The 21800-nt window shown below is 42.9% G+C and overlaps 1 protein-coding gene across 2 annotated transcripts; it reads left to right on the top strand.

Moving 5' to 3' along the window:
- The first annotated feature begins 1366 nt into the window (after positions 1-1366).
- On the top strand, positions 1367-21524 carry LOC111980216 (interleukin-3 receptor class 2 subunit beta). Of its 2 annotated transcripts, none has more exons than XM_070449582.1 (14): positions 1367-2059; positions 2663-2900; positions 3150-3282; positions 3423-3583; positions 3769-3923; positions 7312-7456; positions 9199-9334; positions 9516-9670; positions 11683-11810; positions 12018-12201; positions 12979-13075; positions 13704-13773; positions 14438-14547; positions 14667-21524. In XM_070449582.1, exons 2-14 carry the CDS (start codon positions 2750-2752, stop codon positions 15445-15447), a joined length of 2406 nt encoding a protein of 801 aa, XP_070305683.1. In that variant the 5' UTR covers positions 1367-2059; positions 2663-2749; the 3' UTR covers positions 15448-21524. The 2 variants fall into 2 exon arrangements, with proteins under 2 accessions (XP_070305683.1, XP_070305684.1); XM_070449583.1 differs by having other exon boundaries at positions 14441-14547.
- The last annotated feature ends 276 nt before the right edge of the window (positions 21525-21800 follow it).

Raw genomic sequence — 21800 nt, forward strand, 5'->3', positions numbered from 1 at the left:
ATTAGTGAAAGTGATCTCGACTCAGAAAAAGTTGGTGACCACTGATCTACAGTATGCACTTAGAGAAATAGTTATCAGTTAATCTGACTATTCTCTCGTCATTGATTTCATTTTCATTAATGTTGTTGGGCCATATTATTCCGTTTTAATTTTACCCCTGAATCACTACGATAAATACAGTAGCATAGTTTTTCTTGAGTATATAAGTCCAAAGTGTAGCAATACAGGTGTGGTGGCGTAGCAGAAATATCATAATGCCGTGAACCAAGCAGTTGTGAGTTCAAATCCCAGATGATGACATAACATACACAATGTAGTCATATGTGTCAAATATGTAAGATGAAAACACTATGTTAAAAGCACTGTGTGTGTATCATAGACACTGTTTTTGTTGTCCAAAAACACGTTTTCACATGTGAAGTGTTAAAAAAAACAACGTAAATTCACATGTGAAATGTCACGTGAAGTTTTCCAAAACCACATGTTTTTTCCGTGTGTGTGTGTGTGTGTGTGTGTGTGTGTGTGTGTGTGTGTGTGTGTGTGTGTGTGTGTGTGTGTGTGTGTGTGTGTGTGTGTATGTTGGACATATTCACTCAGAGTCACAGTCAGTTGTGACAGTGGTATGGTAGTCCTGGGATACAGGCTTGGTGGGCCCATAATTTGCATCCCCAGCACCCAGACCTCCTTAGGTTTGTTCCAACTAACCCTGACACTTGCAGCCATTAGCTATCTTCAATTTTAGCTACGTTCAAATTTTAGCATTGCTAACTTACATCAAATATATCTACACACACTGGTTATAAACCTGATATACATTTTGTGAATCTAACGACAAGGCAGGTGATGCCATCGCCAATGTAAATTTGGTCCAAAAAATGTCTTTCTTACCACAAAATCATATTTTTTCTGTGTTGTGTCACAGTAATGTTGTTCGATTGTAGGTTTTGGCGTTTTGAGTGCGCTTAAAAACCTCATCAGTGGTCTATGTGAGTATCATACACTTAAGAGTCAAATCATCACCCTGCTAGGTACTAGACAGGAGTTCTTCGACAGATATTGTGCCTCTCCCTTCACACCACAGTGAGCAGCAGGATAAGCTACTCTAGCAGCCCAGCACAGCTTCCAGTCTCCGCCCCAAATAGGCCTCTGTTCATAAGTAGTGCAATATGTAGGGAATAGGGTGCCATTTTGGACACAGAATCCAGACTCAAGCATTTCCCTGTCTGTCTGTGGGTTAGCTAAGGACTGGTGTATTATACTGTGGATTTGCTCTGCTACTGAAGTGCAGTCCTGGCATGCCAAAGGGACCTAAATGACATCAATTGTTTACATCCCAAATGGCACCATATTCCCTATTTAGTGCACTACTTTTGACCAGGGATCATAGGGTTCTGGTCAAAAGTAGTGTACTATATAGGGAATAGAGTGCCATTTGTGATGCAGACAATTGCTGTAGTGACATGACACTCCCTCAACCAACTAAGAGACTTCATCGATACATTTTCACACTGTTTAGTAGCACCTCATTGGAAATCCCCATCACTCATAAAATACCTGGGCTAGAGTCTCACCCTTGTGTAACAGCAAGACAATTATAAGATGACAGAAAAGGAATAAGTTAGTTTTAAATAAATTGTGTGAAAGTGATGTTCATAATTCATGCATACTATGCTACTTATACTACCCTCATGGCAGCATTTCATTTCCATACTATAGCACAAGACGTGAAAAGATGTTGAACCTTTTGAAAAGACACCTTTTTGGTTGAAAAGATGTTGAAAAGAAACCTTTTTGGTTGAACAGATGTATTTCTGGTTGAAAAGTGTTTTTTTCAATGTGTCGTGCTCACTGGGAGCATACTGATCACACTGCGATGGAGCTGAATGCTGATTAAGTGTCATTTATGACTACATGGTAAACAGCCGCATGAAAAGAGGAAGCAGATCAAGTTGAGGCGACAGACAGAACAGATCTGTCTTGAGTCTTGACATTTCCTCGCACACCATAACTTCTTGGAAATAGGACTACAGAATTCACTGAACACTTAAGAGGAGACTAGGTGAGAATAACTTAAGTTGTATAAATAAGCTTACATATAAGTGATCATTTTTTGGGATTCTTACCATCTTTTTGTATTTTAACCTCTATCCCACAATATATTCTTAGAATGCTTATCGTTAAATGCACGCACAGACACAGAGACACACACACACTGTATCTGAGGGGGATTTCTCAACGCCACTACAGTCACAACTGTCTGTCACTTTGTTTTCATTCTTCTCTTCCAAAGTGTCTGTGTCGGATGAAATGACATTACAATGTAGACAGTACCACTGTCATAAGAGACGTCCAAAATACCACCATAATCCCTATAAAGTGCATTACTTTTGACTAGGTCCCATAGGGTAATGTGCACTATATATAGGGAATAGAGGGGCATTTGGAACACATACAGACACGAGAAAGCCAACAAGGGTTAGAAGAACGGATGTGTGGTCACAGTGGATGGTGTGAGGAACATCAGAGTCACTTAGTGAAGAATATACTGTAAGGGAAGTGAGTGAGAATGGTGTAATTTTTTCAGAGAATTATGATATTTGCGTGCGCGTGAGAGAGAGAGAGACTTTCTGTATCTGAGCCATTTTTCTCTGAACCCTGACAGATATAGCAGCCAGTCCACATAATGCGGGCCCGGGATGGTCTAGATCTGGAAGGTTAATTACTGAGACCCACCTGCTGACCCTTACCCATGTTCTTCTGCTCCGGGGGACCTGTCCTCCTGCGCTCCCCAGGAAACATGCTTATCTTCTGGATGTCTTGTGGATCACTTCTCCCTCCCCTGGTCCTCTGCTATAATGGAAAAGAACGCTGCACAATCCAGGAGAACAAACAATATCATGGTAGGGTCTAAGTCTAAGAATCTTTTTAGCAGATATCGATGACAACAAAATGTATAATATGGACATATGGTTAAATGTTTAATTGTGGACATTATAGAAAGTCTTTTTAATATTGAGACAATATCACAACACTGCCACCCACTTGGAAATGTATTTGTATGCCCTATAGAGAGAACTACACTACATCATACAGCACAATGCGGTCTAATTCTATTGTATATATATATATCCCACTCCCTCTATCCATAGTGTCCCCTGTGCTTGAGTCCCTGCGGTGCTACAATGACTACAGCTCCTACGTCCGCTGTAGCTGGGAAGAGAGTCGACGCGCGTCCTCACAAGCCCTGTTAGCCCTATACTACTGGGACGACACTGAGAACCGGTAAGGATAGAGGTGATGAGGACAGAAAGAGGGAGGGAGAGAGGGGAGAAGGAAAATGTGGACACCGAGAAACAATGTACTCAATTAACTCATGTCTCTCTCTCTCTTTCTCTCACTTTCTCTCCCTTCTGTCCCTCCAGTGAGTCCCTGTGTAAACCCTATGGTCAGCCAGCATCGAATGCCAACAACAGCAAGCTCACCGCCCAGTGTCATTACAACACTCGTGACTTTGGCATCAATACCAACCATGTCTTCTTCTTCAAGACCTCCTGTCCCCCTGCCCTGCTTCTGTCTAAGAATCGTGAGTTTAAACATTACAGGACCCCTGTCATAAATCATTGGTTCTCAATCATTTTACATCTACATGTTTAATTTTTAGTTACAAGTTAGCTAGCAGATTACGAAATATATAGGGTCCTGTATCTGTATTTGACTATTCATTTATGTGTTGATTTGTTTTTGACAGTGTGCTTCTGTGTATTACAGTGAGGGTGCGTCCACCAGTCCACTTATCACAGCAGCCTGTAGAGAGAGGGGGCCGTTTGCTCAGCTGGGAAAGCCCCTACCCCCCAACGTCCCTCCTGACCCCCACTCTCAACTATCAGGTCAACTACAGGAGGTCTAACCAGGATGACTGGACAGTATGTACTGGAGTAACAAACAATTAGCTTGAGTGCCATATCTTGTTTTTGCTATATATTGCCAACTCCCTATCACTCATTGTCAAGGATAGCAGGCAAGAGCACAAACAAATCTGGGACCAGGTTAACATACAATGTGCTCTCAAAGACTCCTGTTCATCTAAGACTTGTGCTTCTGAATCTTCATAAATACAAACTCTTAGAAAAAAGGGTTCCAAAAGGGTTCTTTGGCTGTCACCATAGGAGAACCCTTTTTGGTTCCAGTTAGAACTCTTTTGGGTTCCAGTTAGATTTATTTGGGGTTTCATGTAGAACCCTCCAGGGAATTGGTTTTACATGGAACCCAATAGGGTTCTACCTGGAACCAAAAATGGTTCTCCTATGGGGACAGCTGAAGAACCCTTTTAGGTTCTGGATATCACCTTTTTTTGTAAGAGTGTAGGAGGACTGTTAGTTAACATATTGCTTATGTTTTCCGACCCTCTTGTAAAAACACATGCTAACTCTCATGCTAACTCTCATGGTTATTCATCATGGCATGATATATCCCACGCAAAACAAGCACAAGCATAGGGTAGTTTTGCTCCGTGACAAAATCGTTAATCACTTCTTTAGAGTCCTTCATTACTACCCCTCTGCTTCCTGCCCGGGTTTCACCAGTTTCATAACATTTGTGGGGCTGAGGGGTTTGTGGCTGAGGGAAAAAAATGAATTTTCTGAAATCATTTCCTGTAATTCTAATGATAATTCTATAATTTTACATGACTGGAGACGTTACAATAATATTTTTTTATACCACACAAATGATCAAAATGTCAAGCTACTCTGTTTTAGTGATCTCAATATGTAAATGTCAAACAACCCATGTCTTAAATGCAACAAATAGCATAGGCCAATGAAAAGAGTGGATACACAGATCTTAGGCCTACAATATGAGTAGGAAATTATAGTCCACCAACTTTCCAGTGCCACTCACGTATTTAAACAGAATTCTTCCGCAATTGTTATTGGGGGGCCTACTGTTAGAATAATATTTAAAATAATCTATCAGCTAGTAGCCTAGCCTAAAATTACAATAGCATAAATTCAGTAAGTCAATGAAGCCAATAGTGGTTTCAGCTATATTGTTATTAAAACAATGTAGGCCTTACTGTATGACCTTTTTAAACAATAACCAAAAATATGTCAAATGACTTGAATAGCCTTGAATTCCTATGGGAAAAGTGTACAAGGTATATTCACATCAGTAGGCTAAGTGACTGAAATGCATCAGAAAAGTATTGGAAAGTTCAGGAAAATAGCAGCGTAGCTCAACAGGTAGGCTATAGGCCTAATATATGTGTGTTGAGAACATCTGCATTGCTTTTAAATGCTAGACTAATGACCATGAACACTCACCTCAACTTAGCTAACATTACCCAGCGTAATTGTAACCTAATATCCAAACGGAGATTCAGTGAAAACAAAAATCTTACATTGATTGATTTATCAAGATGAGTTCCCATACTTGTCTCAAAGCAGCACAATGAACCTGTCCCAATCAAACCGGTGCTGGTGTAACGGCTTTCATTGGTGGAAGGAGAGGACCAAAATGCAGCATGGTACGTATCCATAATATCATTTAATCGAGAATGAATACAAAAGAACAAGAGAATAAATGAAAACCGAAACAGTAACAATAGAAAACAGGCTACCTAAATATGGCTCCCAATCAGAGACAACGACTGACATCTGCCTCTGATTGAGAACCATACTAGGCCAAACACATAGAAATATAACATACAGAACAAAACATAGAAAAACAACATAGAATGCCCACCCCAACTCACGCCCTGACCAAACTAAAATAAAGACATAACAAAGGAACTAAGGTCAGAACGTGACAGCTGGAGGGATCAGTTGACCACACATGGCAATTGCTTTACATTTATTATAACCAGTGCTATTTTTTTAGGTAGCCTCCTGGAGCACCATTTTATAAATTATTATTAAGCCATTTATGAATGAAAGTTGGTACTAAAACACCAAATTAGACCTACCTTTTTATAAATTAGGCCATCATCACTGTCAATCGTAAATGTATAATTCTTCGCGTTTTACAGGTTAAAGGTCCATGCTGCATGCATGCCAACCATTTGATCCCAATCAGTTTCATGGGAATATGGATTTTGATCTTCTTGAATGTTGTAAGTAAGTGTGGTTAACCGGCTGAACTAATCCAATTTTAGAGAAGATCGAGTTAAACAGAGCCAGAAAAATGTAATGTTAATTTTTCTACCATAAGCCGCCTCCAACATAATTTTAGAGAATTTCACAGTACGTCCAAACGGTCTCACAACCGCAGACCACGTGTAACCATGCCAGCCCAGGACCTCCACAACCGGCTTCTTCACCTGCGGGATTGTCTGAGACCAGCCACTCAGACAGCTGATGAAACTGAGGAGTATTTCTGTCTGTAATAAAGCCCTTTTGTGGGGAAAAAGTCTTTCTGATTGGCTGGACAAGAGGCTGGACAAAAAGTCTCACTGATAGATTTCACATGACTGGGCAGGGGCGCAGCCATGGGTGGGCCTGGGAGGGCATAGGCCCACCCACTGGGGAGCCAGGCCCACCCATGGCTGCGCCCCTGCCCAGTCATGTGAAATCTATAGATTAGGGCCTAATGAATGTATTATAATTGATTGATTTCCTTATATGAACTGTAACTCAGTAAAATTGTTGCATGTTGCGTTTATATTTTTTATATTCAGTTGACTACAACAACAAAAAAATCACCATTGCAGTAGCGCAAAAGATTCGGGGCTAAAGTACCGAAAGCTATGTCCTGGTGACGTCCATGTTCCTGCTTCGTTCATCTTGCACGTCACAATCCTCACCAAAGATTACCGTGCCACTATCTGAGACTGAGAGGCTTTCACACGGCGGAAGTACAGAAAACAGTACCGCCGGCAGGAGTCAGATAAAGATCAGGGCTCTGTCTCAATAGTCTGAAGTGGTTTCCACCCTTTCATCTGCACTGATTTGAAACCACAGGATAGGTGAAAGCAATTTAAAGATTATTTCAGGAAGTCTACTTTCACCTGTCCAGACCAGGTGCTTCTAGTGCAGATGTAGGGAATGAGACAAGGAAAGGAACCCACTGGGCACACACTGGTTTAATCAATGCTGCGTCCACGTTGTTTCAATGGAATTATGTTGAACCAACGTGGAATAGACGTTGAATTAATGTATGTGCCCAATGGAGAGCTACTTTAGTCAATTGAGATGCACACATAATGTGCGTGCCAAATGGAACCCTATTGCCTTTATAGTACACAACTTTAGACCAGAGCCTTGTGAGGCCCTTTTGGGACTCAGCCATAGTCTTTGTCTGTTTCTCTCTGTGCAGGCAGTGAAGGTTCAGGACACCCAGCTGAGTGTGGAGGCTGAAGATCAGGTGCCTGGCTGCCAGTATGAGGCCAAAGTTAGGGCAAAGGGGAAGACGGGACTGTGGAGTGAGTGGAGCTCTCTAGTGACCTGGATGACTGAGGACGGTGAGTGGCAAATCCTACTGTACATAAAGTGATTTCAGAAAGTATTCAGACCCCTTGACTTTTTCCACATTTTGTTACGTTATAGCCTTATTCTAAAATTGATTAAATCTTTTTTTCCCCCTCGTTAAACTACACACAATACCCCATAATGACAAAGCGAAAACAGTAAAAAAAAAATATATGAAAAAATTACCTTAATTACATAAGTATTCAGACCCTTTTCTATGAGACTCGAAATTGAGCTCAGGTGCATCCTTTTTCCATTGATCATCCTTGAAATGTTTAACTTCGTTGGAGTCCACCTGTGGTAAATTCAATTGATTGGACATTATTTGGAAAGGCACACACCTGTCTATGTAAGGTCCAACAGTGCATGTCAGAGCAAAAACCAAGCCATGAGGTCGAAGGAATTGTCCGCAGAGCTCTGAAACAGGGTTGTGTCGAGGCACAGATCTGGGGAAAGGTACCAAAAAATGTCTTCCGCATTGAAGGTCCCCAAGAACACAGTGGCCTCCATCATTCTTAAATGGAAGAAGTTTGGAACAACCAAGACTCTTCCTAGAGCTGGCCCCCAGGCCAAACTGAGCAATCGGGGGAGAAGGGCCTTGGTCAAGGAGGTGACCATTAACCTGATGGTCACTCTGACAGCTTCAGATTTCCTATGTGGAGATGGGTGAGACTTCCAGAAGGACAACCATCTCTGCAGCACTCTACCAATCAGACCTTTATGGTAGAGTGGCCAGACGGAAGTCACTCCTCAGTAAAAGGCACAAGACAGCCCGCTTGGAGTTTGCCAAAAGGCACCTTAAGGACTCTCAGATGATGAGAAACAAGAGTCTCTGGTCTGATTAAACCAAGATTGAACTCTGGCCTGAATGCCAAGCCTCACATCTGGAGGAAACCTGGCACCATCCCTACGGTGAAGCATGGTGGTGGCAGAATTATGCTGTGGGATGTTTTTCAGCGGCAGGGACTGGGAGACTAGTCAGGATCGAGGGAAATATGAAACCCTGCTCCAGAGTACTCAGGACCTCAGACTGGGATGAAGGTTCACCTTCCAACAAGGCAACAACCCTGAGCACACAGCCAATACAACGCAGGAGTGGCTTCCCTACAAGTCTCTGAACGTCCTTGAGCCCGGACTTGAACCCAATCGAACATCTCTGGAGAGACCTGAAAATAGCTGTGCCCATCCAACCTGACAGAGCTTGAGAGGATCTGCAGAGAAGAATGGGAGAAACTCCTCAAATACAGGTGTGTCAAGCTTATAGCGTCATACCCAAGAAGATATGATATTTCATTTTTTTTATTGTTTTTTATCTGCAAAAATGTCTCAACCTGTTTTTGCTTTGTCATTATGGGATATTGTGTGTTGATTGAGGAGAAAGAAACGATTTAATCAATTTTAGAATAAGGCTGTAACGTAACAAAATGTGGGAAAAGTAATGGTGTCTAAATACTTTCCGAATGAACTATACATAAACATACTCCATCCTAATGTATTAGTTTTATAGGATTGTAATGAGTTTGTAAATAAATTGTTATGAGTGACTTTATAGCATTGTGTGTGATTTACGTGGAGGTGTCAGGGCATTGTGATCTCTTCATGTCATGTGTTTGGAATAGCATTGCTCAGTCGTGCATCAATGTCTTCTTCCCTTTTGTTCACTCACGTCCTTCCTAATTGACTCTCTCTCTGTCTCTCTTTTCTCCCTCCCTCCCTCCCTCCCTCCCTCCCGCAGACCCTGTGCCAGGCCCCTCCAGTGCGCAGTGTGTGGTGGATGACGAGAAAGTGGTGACATGCAGCTGGGAGGTGAAGAGAGACCTGGCTCAGTTCCTTACCTTCCATCTGTCCTGCAAACACAACCACACTGCACCGTGAGTTAGGATCTGCTGCCAAAGCACTATGTGTGTGCGTGCGTTTATGTGTGTGTGCCCATGGATGAGAGACAAAACATTTGACTACACTTCAGACTCAAGGATGTCTACTCTCCTTCACAGCATTGTCCTCCCTCTTCTCCATCTATCCATTTCTCTCTCCCTTTCGCCATCTCTCCAGAGCCCAGAAATGCTGTGTTAACACCATGGTCAGCACTCCATCCAGGGGTCTAATGCTCAAATACAGCTGCTCCTTCCCTGTCCCAGACTCAGAGCAGCTAGAGGTGGAGCTCATCCCCACATGCAACAGCAAAATGTTTAAGACGCATAAAAACAGTGAGTCATTTTCACTCCGACACAGGGGTGATATTTGAGGGAGAATAAAATCTTATAGCTGAGACTCAATTTATGATGATATTTGTTTTAATGCAATCCAGAAAATATACTGCCTCAGTGATTGTGTATCAGTGCTGCCACCTGGAGTTTGTATTGTGGTATCACAGGCACAATTTTCTGCTGATTCCCCAAGCGTATTCTCAAAAATGAGGCTAGAAGGTTTTGTATAATTTTAGCCAGTAGTTAAGAAATTTGTGCTCATGAGCCAAAACTGGTCCAGGGAATTGTGCACAACTGTGTACAACGTCATCCATTTCGTATGATATGTTACGTCCTGCAAAAAATACATACGTTCGTAAATCAAATCAGATTGTATTGGTCACATACACGTGTTTAGCAGATGTCATTGCGTGTCTAGCGAAATGCTTGTGCTTCTAGTTCCGACAGTGCAGCAATATCTAACGTCCAATATCTGACTAATTTCACAACAAATACCTAATACGCACAAATCTAAGTAAAGGAATGGAATTAAGAATATATAAATATGTGGACGAGCAATGTCAGAGTGGGATAGACTAAGAGACAGTAGATAGTATAGAATACAGTATATACATATGAGATGGGTAATGCAAAATATGTAAACATTATTAAAGTGACTAGCATTCCATTTATTAAAGTGGCCAATGATTTCAAGTCTGTGTATGTAGGCAGCAGCCTCTCTGTGCTAGTGATGGCTATTTAACAGTCTGATGGCCTTGAGATAGAAGCTGTTATTCAGTCTCCCCAGCTTTGATGCACCTGTACTGACCTTGCCTTGTGGATGATAGCAGGGTGAACAGGCAGTGGCTCAGGTGGTTGTTGTCCTTGATCTTTATGGCTGTACTGTGACATTGGGTGCTGTAGGTGTCAGCACCACCCTATGGAGATCTCTGTGGTTGTGGGCGCTGCAGTTACCGTACCAGGCGGTGATACAGCCTGACAGGATGCTCTCAATTGTGCATCTGTAAAAATGTGTGAGGGTTTTAGGTGACAAGCCACATTTCTTTCAGCCTCCTGAGGTTGAAGAGGCGCTGTCGTGCCTTCTTCACCACACTGTCTGTGTGGGTGGACCATTTCAGTTTGTCAGTGATATGTACGCCGAGGAACTTGAAACTTTACACCTTCTCCACTGCTGTCCCGTCGATGTGGATAGGGAGGTGCTCCCTCTGCTGTTTACTGAAGTCCACGATCATCTCTTTTGTTTTGTTGATGTTGAGTGAGAGGTTATTTTCCTGACACCACACTCCCAGAGCCCTCACCTCCTCCCTGTAGGCTGTCTCATCATTGTTGGTAATCAAGCGTACTACTGTTGTGTCTTCTGCAAACTTGATGATTGAGTTGGAGGCGTGCATGGCCACGCAGTCATGGGTGAACAGGGAGTACAGAAGGGGGCTGAGCATGCACCCTTGTGGGGCCCCAGTGTTGAGGTGTTGTTTTCTACCTTCACCACCTAGGGGCAGCCTGTCAGGAAGTCCAGGACCCAATTGCACAGGGGGGCGGGGTTCAGACCCAGGGCCTCAAGCTTAATGATGAGCTTGGAAGATACTATGGTGTTGAATGCTGAGCTACAGTCAATAAACAGCATTCTTACATAGGTATTCCTCTTGTCCAGATGGGATAGGGCAGTGTGCAATGTGATGGCGATTGCATCGTCTGTGGACCTATTGGGGCGGTAAGCAAATTGAAGTGGATCTAGGGTGACAAGTAAGGTGGAGGTGATATGATCCTTGACTAGTCTCTCAAAGCACTTCATGATGACAGAAGTGAGCACTACTGGGCGATAGTCATTTAGTTCCGTTACCTTTACATTCTTGGGTACAGGAACAATGGTGGCTATCTTGAAACATGTGGGGACAGCAGACTGGGATAGAGAGAGATTGAATATGTCTGTAATCACACCAGCCTGTTTAAGATCCCGTTCAATCTCTTTAAAGATTCTTGATGTCTGATTCTTGATGCATCTCTCTACACAGTCCGTCCAAACCGTCCACTCCACGTGCAGATAGAAGCTCGAGACGGGAACTGGCTTCTAAAATGGAATCCGCCAAAATCAAATGTTGAACTCACCTATCAGGTGCACTACTGGAGTAATGACACTCGGGTAGGAGAAGTATTTGATCTCTTTCTGTGCTATAATTTCACAGGAAGTGGGATGATCCAAAAGCAATGTCTTTTCATGTTCAGCATTACATTTGATCATATCTAGGTCATCATCTAAAGAACGCTCGTCAAGCGAGATAGACTGTTGCTTTTTTTAAGCATCTCATGAAAAGATCATTTGATGATGACTACCTTTTCTTTTTCTCAGGAGGACACTAGGTTCCTCAATGTCTCCCAGGGGTCCCTCTCGCTCTCCATCCTGGGGGGGTCCCTGCGCCCCTCTGAGTGCTACCTGGTTAAGGTGAGAGCCCTGGTGGTCCCGGGAAGGGGTGATACTTTCGAAGGACCCCCCTCAGAATGGACCGACCCAGTGGAGTGGACCTCACGACCAGGTAATGGACCTGGGTTGTATCTCCTGGTTGAAGCCTGTTTTTAATAGTATTCTATTCTATTGTTCTATTCTATTCTAGCCTGAGAGTCTGTTTTTTGCCATCATACCAACTCCTTGTCACTCATTGTCATGTCATTTGCTATATATGGCTTGATAATGACAGCAATGGAGTTGGCAAGAGCACAAACTTGGACCAAGCTAATTCTATTATTTTTTGCAAATAACTCTGAAAACATATTTTATCATCAGAGATAACCCGTCTGAACTAAAACAAGTACAAATGAGGGGATGTGATCCATGTCAAAACAGCAGAGTTCAAAAAACTATAATGTGATGCTGAATGAAAAAGCACCAAAGTTCAAATCCCTTGAGGAATGTTTTCAAAAACAAACAAAGACTTTCATTATGTATTGAAGAGCGTTTTTTTGCTTCCGTGTGTTAGTCTAATGTGAAGCCATGATATTTGCTTTCATGAGAAAAATGAGCTTGGATGAGTTGGATGTTTTATCATTGAACTACCATAATATTGAAATGTATGTAACACGCCATTTTGGAGGGTTCAGAGAGTGAAACAAGAAGAAATGAAGACTAGACTTGATGAAGGCAGCATACAGGAGCTGATAAAATAGGACTTTGTTCTCTTGAAGCAACCGCCATCTCAATCAGTTCACGTGACAGACAGGAATTTCCAGACACTACTAATCAATTACTCATCAATGATCATCAACTACTTTTTCCACTCTTACATATGCATGTTTTGTCCCATGTCTCCTGGTAGCTTCCTGGTCCATCACCACCTTCCTCTACATCTTCATCAGTGTACTGGTGGCCATTGTCTTCATCGCTCTCTATGTTACCATACCAGCCTGTCACAGGTGATTAATCAGACTTCTCCAAATGTTTTTATTGTTTTTCTACCATTTGAATTCGCCCTTGTGTTTTTACTAGGTAACTGCCAAAATAATGGAAACACTTGATTAAATGACGGATACAAAGTACTGTATATTGAAAGCCGGTGCTTCCACACAGGTGTGGTTTCTGAGTTAATTAAGCAATTAACATCCCGTCATGCTTATGGTCATGTATAAAAATGCTGGGCAGACCATTATTTTGGCTACATGGGCAATGCCCCCATAGGATGACAATAACCCATCCACAGGCCACGAGTGGTCATGATGAGCATGAAAACAATGTAAACCATATGCCATTGCCTTCTCAGTCACCAGATCTCAACCCAATTGAACACTTATGGGAGATTCTGGGGCGGCGCCTGAGACAGCATTTTCCACCACCATCGACAAAATGTATGTCATTTCTCGTGGAAGAATGGCGTCGCATCCCTCCAATATAATTCCAGAAACTTGTAGAATCTATGCCAAGGTGCATTGAAGCTGTTCTGGTTCATGGTGGTCCAACACCCTATCCTTTATTTTGGCAGTTACCTGTCATTCTATTCATTCATTTATCCACCCATTGATTGATTCATTCGTTTTCTGCTTGTAGGAGGGTAGTCCTGTGGGAGGTGTCTGTCCCGTCGCCCCTCAAGAGCAAGGCACTGGGAGAGGTCATTAAGGTAAGTCTGAATACATCTGAATGGCTGAGTATTCATCCAGCATTATTCACAAAGCATCTCACTGTGGACTATTCAGCTATATGACAACTGCACTCAATAATAATAAACATTGTCTAGACTGTGTACAGAAATTATTTTTCATAACCACTATAAATTACAATGTATGTATCCAGGGCTGTGCACAGACCTTTCATGGGGCAGGTGCTCAAAATGATAATAGGGGCAATTCATATCTCGAAATTCATAACCTACTAACAGCCTTTTATAGCGAAAGTTTTAACATGTTTTAGCATTGGCCTATTTACACTCATTGACAAAATTGTAGGCAAACTAGTTACAGTGCCTCCGCAAGACATGATTGATATTGGGAAAAGAGGGTAGGCTATCAGCTGATCATTAATGTTGATTGATGTAAATCTGCCAGTTAGTGAACTTGACGATGTCACGACGACTTGGGGGCAATGGGTTCAGAACAACAACGACAAAAACGGTATGCAAAAAATATACCGCCACCCAAAAGGGCGAGTGTGAGGGAAACGGGAGTGGAAGGGCAAAGGGGCAGGTGCTCGGGCACAGGTAGACCTCTATCTGTGCACGTGCCTGCATGTATCCATCTTTCATAGTTCCTCACTCACAGATAATGGTAATGTCCTCTCTTTCCCAGAAGTCTCCTGATAGGTTGTTATTTCCCGAGAGTGAGAGAAGTGAAAAGACCTACATCTGCAGCGTACAGACACTGGAGAGCAGGGAGGATATCAGTCTCTGCTTTAGCTGGTAAAATTAGCTCATATCTTTTATACTTCTAACCTACACTATCCAACACTTATAAAAGAATACTCGTACACACGGTGACCTGGCTCAACCCTAAGCCGTAACTCATTCTTGTGTTGCAGCTCTTCAGATAATCCATTGTGGTTGACCCCAGATGTACAGGCCAATGGACTGTTGCATTCCATTACCAAGGAGGGGTGGAAGAAGTATGACCCAAACTTTTCCTCCCTACTTCTGTTGTCTGTGGACAGATCTTGCCCTCCTGCTCTAGACTCATCCGGCTTCAGCTTCAGTGGCCCTTACATCTTGTGTGGTGACAGTTCACCGGCGCCGAGTGAGTTTCTGAGTCTGGAGCCTCCCTGTGAGGAGTCCGACAACACTCTCTCTATCTCTGACCCCTCTTCTCCCTCTGCCCCATCCTTCTTGGAGTCAAGTGAGGGCTATGTGGCGATGCCTCAGGTCAGTGCTGGCCTGTCCAGATCAACAGAGGGAGTGTCTGATGGTCTTATGAGCGCTGTAGTAACGGACGACAGTAAGAACACTGGTAACAACAACGGCAACAATGTCGTCATCATGGCATGGCCCAAGTCAGAGCTCCTCCCACCCCGACCTAGCTCTATGTCCACCTGCTCACCACCCAGTGAGAATGAAGACCCTCCTCCAGCGTACATGGCCCTCACCACCACCACCCCCTTCACCTTGCCCCCAGTGGACCCTACCCTACATACCTCTGGGTACTGCTTCCTCCCGGCTCTACAGGCACTTGGGGGCTGGGGCCATGTGCAGTCTTCTGGGCCACCTAAAGGGGGCAGTCAAGAGCAGCAGGCAGGGAGGAGAGAGAGGAGGCAGGAGGAGCAGTGCAAGGAGGATCCCTATGTCAGACTGTCCCAGCTAGCCACTTAGCTAACCCCATCTAATGCTGGAATACATGCTCAGGACATGAGGGCCTCTATAGGCCACTGTTCTCAATATTTGATCACCTGATTGAACTAGTCCAACTAATAATCAAGCTCTTGTGATTAGTTGAGTCAGGTGTGTTAGTGTTGGAATGGACCACGTGTTAAACTACTGATTTGTGGTCACTGAAGACTGGGTTGGGATTGAGAAAGACCTCTATTTCTAGGAGGGAAAACTGTGGAGCATCATATAGTAGCCGTCCTTGATTACTTACAATGCCCAGCAGATGGCAGCACTGTACTTACTGTGTATCTATTGAACTCAGAGGTGGCCTATGGATTCTACTGTAAGGACTAACTACAAACACAGAAGTATACTGCAGTAAGCCATTCCTCTCTGGGTGGTAAGGTGACTCAGGGCCAGAATCCCAGGTTTCCACCACATCACATGGATGGCAGGGTGGCACTGTTGAGTTGGTGAGCGCAGCCTTATGCCTCTGTCAGTGCCAGTGGCTGTTCCCGTCGTTCTACAGCAGGGGTCGGCCCACGGGCCGCAAAGTGTTGTGTTACAGAATCAAATCAAATGTCATTTGTCACAAGCTTCGTAAACAACAGGTGTAGACTTACAGTGAAATGCTTAATTATAGGCCCTTCCCAACAATGCAGAGAGAAAAATATAGGAAAAAAATAACACAAGGAATAAATACACAATGAGTAACGATAACTTGGCTATATACACGGGTTACCAGCACTGAGTTGATGTGCAAGGGTATGAGGTAATTGAGGTAGATATGTACATATATGTAGGGGTAAAGTGACAAGGCAACAGGATAGATAATAAACAGTAGCATCAGTGTTAGTGCAAAGAGGGTCAATGCAGATAGTCTGGTTAGCTATTTAGTAGTCTTATGGCATGGGGGTAGAAGCTGTTCAGGGTCCTGTTGGTTCCAGACCTGGTGCATTGGTACTGCTTGCCATGCGGTAGCAGAGAGAACAGTCTGTGACTTGGGTGGATGGAGTCTTTGACAAATGTTTTCCTTTGAAACCACCTGGTGTAGAGGTCCTGGATGGCATGACCATTCACACTACCCTCTGTAGCGCCTTGCAGTCGGATGCCAAGCAGTTGCCATACCAAGCAGTGATGCAACCAGTCAAGATGCCTTTAATGGTGCAGCTGTAGAACTTTGAGGATCTGAGGGCCCATGCCAAATATTTTCAGCCTCCTGAGGGGGAAGAGACATTGTCGTACCTTCTTCACAAATGTGTGGGTGTGGGTGGACCATGTTTATTCCTTAGTGATGTGGAACTAAGGAGCTTGAAGCTCTCATCGCACTCCACTACAGCCCCATCGATGTGGATAGGGGTGTGCTCGGCCCTCCGTATCCTGTAGTCCACGATCAGCTCCTTTGTCTTGCTGATGTTAATGGAGAGGTTGTTGTCCTGGCACCACACTGCCAGATCACTGACCTCCTCTCTATAGGTGGTCTAAGCAGCCTTAATGATGGCATTGGAGTTGTGCGCAGTCAAGCAGGCGTGGGTGAACAGGGAGTACAGGAGGGGACTAAGCATGCACCCCTGAGGGGCTCACGTGTCGAGGGTCAGCGTGGCAAACTTTTTACTTCCTTGGTTAAATGTGAGGACACATTTCAAAAATAGAGGGGGAAGATGTAACAGGGTGGAACTGTTGAATTGGTGAATGCAGCCTTGTGCCTCTGTCAGTGCCAGGTGTGTGAGATTGTTGATTGTAATTAAGGGTGTGGCCTTCCGTGTTTAACTTGGCTGTTCTTGTTGTTCTACATAGTCGCATTACCATGAGAAGTTTGGCATGCGCAGGGAGGATGGGAGTGGCAACATTGGGCTAGTCCAAATTCGGAAGTATATCCGGGGATTTTGTACGTGTGTACGGCAAGAGTACCCGTATGCCAATTTGACCCACTCTCCTTCTCCCTTGGCATTCCCTCGGGAGAGTATTGTGCCACATGTTCTGTGAACACGAGTAATTGGTCTGATCTGGGTTATGCCACAGCTCAGGCATATATCGAATATAATTGAGGATTTGTATGTCACCTAATTTTTTTTTTTATGTCCTGGGATAGGGAATCAGTACGATCTGGAGCTTCCAAGGAACATGTATGCCTGGAGCTGAGGATGAAAAGATGGTGTAAAATATTTTTGTTGTTGTTCACTATACCTCTGCCTATTATTCTCATGCTCCACTCCCTGACGTTAGAGAACCTGTGTGTTTCAGATAAGTCCCGAGGACCTCCCCTCGCGTATAGAAATGTGCTGTACTATCGACTACGGGAATAGGTAGATATACAGTGTGGCAAAAAAGTATTTAGTCAGCCACCAATTGTGCAAGTTCTCCCACTTAAAAAGATGAGAGAGGCCTGTAATTTTCATCATAGGTACACTTCAACTATGACATACAAAATGAGGAAAAAAAATCCAGAAAATCACATTGTAGGATTTTTTATGAATTTATTTGCAAATTATGGTGGATGATAAGTATTTGGTCAATAACAAAAGTTTATCTCAATACTTTCTTATATACCCTTTGTTGGCAATGACAGAGGTCAAGCGTTTTCTGTAAGTCTTCACAAGGTTTTCACACACTGTTGCTGGTATTTTGGCCCATTCCTCCATGCAGATCTCCTCTAGAGCAGTGATGTTTTGGGGCTGTTGCTGGGCAACACGGACTTTCAACTCCCTCCAAAGATTTTCTATGGGGTTGAGATCTGGAGACTGGCTAGGCCACTCCAGGTCCTTGAAATGCTTCTTACGAAGCCACTCCTTCGTTGCCCGGGCGGTGTGTTTGGGATCATTGTCATGCTGAAAGACCCAGCCACGTTTCATCTTCAATGCCCTTGCTGATGGAAGGAGGTTTTCACTCAAAATCTCACGATACATGGCCCCATTCATTCTGTCCTTTACACGGATCAGTCGTCCTGGTCCCTTTGCAGAAAAACAGCCCCAAAGCATGATGTTTCCACTCCCATGCTTCACAGTAGGTATGGTGTTCTTTGGATGCAACTCAGCATTCTTTGTCCTCCAAACACGACGAGTTAAGTTTTTACCAAAAATTTATATTTTGGTTTCATCTGACCATATGACATTCTCCCAATCTTCTTCTGGATCATCCAAATGCTCTCTAGCAAACTTCAGACGGGCCTGGACATGTACTGGCTTAAGCAGGGGGACACGTCTGGCACTGCAGGATTTGAGTCCCTGGCGGCGTAGTGTGTTACTGATGGTAGGCTTTGTTACTTTGGTCCCAGCTCTCTGCAGGTCATTCACTAGGTCCCCCCGTGTGGTTCTGGGATTTTTGCTCACCGTTCTTGTGATCATTTTGACCCCACGGGGTGAGATCTGCCCCAGATCGAGGGAGATTATCAGTGGTCTTGTATGTCTTCCATTTCCTAATAATTGCTCCCACAGTTGATTTCTTCAAACCAAGCTGCTTACCTATTGCAGATTCAGTCTTCCCAGCCTGGTGCAGGTCTACAATTTTGTTTCTGGTGTCCTTTGACAGCTCTTTGGTCTTGGCCATAGTGGAGTTTGGAGTGTGAATGTTTGAGGTTGTGGACAGGTGTCTTTTATACTGATAACAAGTTCAAACAGGTGCCGTTAATACAGGTAACGAGTGGAGGACAGAGGAGCCTCTTAAAGAAGAAGTTACAGGTCTGTGAGAGCCAGAAATCTTACTTGTTTGTAGGTGACCAAATACTTATTTTCCACCATAATTTGCAAATAAATTCATTAAAAATCCTACAATGTGAGTGAAGGTTGAGTCCCAAATGCCTCCTTGTTCACTATGTAGGGAATAGGGTGCCATTTGGGACTCCGACTTCGCTGCTGTGTATCCTCCTCTGAAAGGTTATCATAGCGGGGATACTTAGGAGAGACCGGGGATGGTTGTAACACAGGATAGTTGTAACACTCTCAATATCTCTAATCAGGAACAAGCTAGAATCACGTGACTCACCGTGCACAATCTATTGTGAAGAAGCAAGACCCTGTGAATAAATAAATAATAAAACAAATTGACCAAATGTATTTTGCAGATAGCATCACCTGCTTTGTCATTAGATTCACCAAACTTATCAGGTTTATAACCAGTGTGTATATATATTATATATATGCTATCAATGCTAAAGTTTGAACATGTGGCTAAAATTGAAGATAGCTCATGGCTGCAAGGGTCAGGGTTAGTTGGAACTAGCCTAAGGAGGTCTGGGTACTGGGAATGCAAATTGCCACAGGAGGAATGCTGCCAGACATTTTGGTGCAGCAGAAAGATTAGCACACCTCAAATCCAGTGGTTGTGAGGTCAAATCCCAGGTGGAGTTATATTTTAGATGAACAGTTTACCACTTACTTTAAAACCCACCATACCATGACTTTATTATAATGGTTTGGGACCATCATGTGACGTCCTGACGACTGGTAAAACAAGTGTCTTGAGAACATCCACTTGCTTAATCTACAGTATGTCACTTTTGTTTTGAGCCAACTTTGCCGTGGGCATTGAACGGGGCACTTGGTTCACGCCCGGGAGGCAGCCTTGTTCCAAACCGAATGCAATCACTTTTTACCCAGGGCAAACTTCTCCTGCCGGGGCAACCTGTGTCAGATAATCAAATCCCTTCAATGTCTCATGTGAAGCGTTGGGGGAAAAAACACGTGCACATGATTTAACATGTGAAATGTCACATGTGTAGTTTCATGGTATCACATGTTGAAATGTTGCATCCCCGTGTCACATTTATTGAACATGAGATCACGTTCTCACATGTGCTCACGCTGTCACATTTTATCACATTAACTTCACATAAAATGACACGTGATCACACGTGTGGAATTCATGAGTTTTTTTTTTACATAAGAGACACCACAAACATTCAGTTGTTTAGTCCAGATGTTCTTGTTTAGTTGTCAGATTTTGTTGTAGTGGTTGAGGAGGGCCAGTTAAAGAAATGTAAAAGATAATAAACATTTTATGATTTTTATTATTATTTTATTATTTCTGCTGCACAAAATGTTAACCTCTATGGGATCGGTGTCCCCCCGCAGGACGGTTGAGCTAACGTGCGCTAATGTGATTAAGCATGACATTTTAAGTAGCAAGAACATTTCCCAGGACATAGACATATCTGAAATGGGCAGAAAGTTTAAATTCTTGTTAATCTAACTGCACTGTCCAATTTACAGTAGCTGTTACAGTGAAATGTTTTTTTCATTGTATTATCTTTTACCAGATCTAATGTGTTATATTCTCCTACATTAATTTCACATTTCCACAAACTTCAAAGTATTTCGTTTTCAAATGGTATCAATAATATGCATATCCTTGCTTCAGATCCTGAGCTTCAGGCAGTTAGATTTGGGGATGTCATTTTAGGTGAAAATTGGAAAAAAAGGGTCCGATCCTTAAGAGGACGTGGCAATGTTGTTCTCATGGTCTCAATAAGGCTTTCAATATTTTGTTGCATATCATGATTTCTGCATTTTTTTTAACTGTTACATTTCACTCCAGGCCCTGTTACAACTGACCTGGGAGGTGACATAAATTGTTAACATTTTACTCCTTGTCTGTTTGATTTAGAGAGATAACACCTATACCTATTGGTAGCAGACAGYTGGGAGCCGTTCCTATCACATTTTGAATGTAGCAGCTTAAACAATCTCTGAGAAATTGACAAAAATGCTAAAAGTGTTAGAACCATCCCCAGTTTCCCCAAGGTTATGAATGCTTCACCAGCACAGAGCAAATGTTAGTCTTTGGCACACTATATATGCCTTGTTGGATCATCTGGTGCCCTTAACTTTGTGTTAACTATTTGTCTGTGCTATTTACTTCTGAAATATTCAATATAATATACATTTTATATTTTGCTTTATATGAGATATGATAAGCAGTTTGATATATGAAAAATTGTGCCAACTTTTTCCTGTATTTCATTTGTTTTGTGGTGTAGGCCTATTTCTAGGCGATCATACAATTAGATTATGTTGTGAAACAAGCTTTCTGTCACACTTTCCTTCCCCAAATGCTCCATTCAAGTAAAGAAAAATGTCACCAGATGGATGTGCTATGATGATTTTTTCCCCCCCGTTTTTTCTGTATAGCGATTCTCATTGTGCCTATCCTAATATTATCAGGTTAATATCAGAGGTTAATAATGTATACATTTATTATTATTTAAGAATAAAATGACTATGGCTTTGGATATGACCTATATTTACATTTACATTTAAGTCATTTAGCAGACGCTCTTATCCAGAGCGACTTACAAATTGGTGCATTCACCTTATGATATCCAGTGGAACAACCACTTTACAATAGTGCATCTAACTCTT

This window comes from Salvelinus sp. IW2-2015, linkage group LG20 (assembly GCF_002910315.2).
Source record: "Salvelinus sp. IW2-2015 linkage group LG20, ASM291031v2, whole genome shotgun sequence".
NCBI lineage: Eukaryota > Metazoa > Chordata > Actinopteri > Salmoniformes > Salmonidae > Salvelinus > Salvelinus sp. IW2-2015.

Bases quoted from the DNA above. Each gene is read 5' to 3' on its own strand.
- LOC111980216 (XM_070449582.1), top strand. From the start codon at position 2,750: ATGTTCTTCTGCTCCGGGGGACCTGTCCTCCTGCGCTCCCCAGGAAAC. The intron at 2,901-3,149 runs GTAGGGTCTAAG...CTCTATCCATAG, and splicing joins GGAGAACAAACAATATCATG to TGTCCCCTGTGCTTGAGTCC. The intron at 7,457-9,198 runs GTGAGTGGCAAA...TCCCTCCCGCAG, and splicing joins GACCTGGATGACTGAGGACG to ACCCTGTGCCAGGCCCCTCC.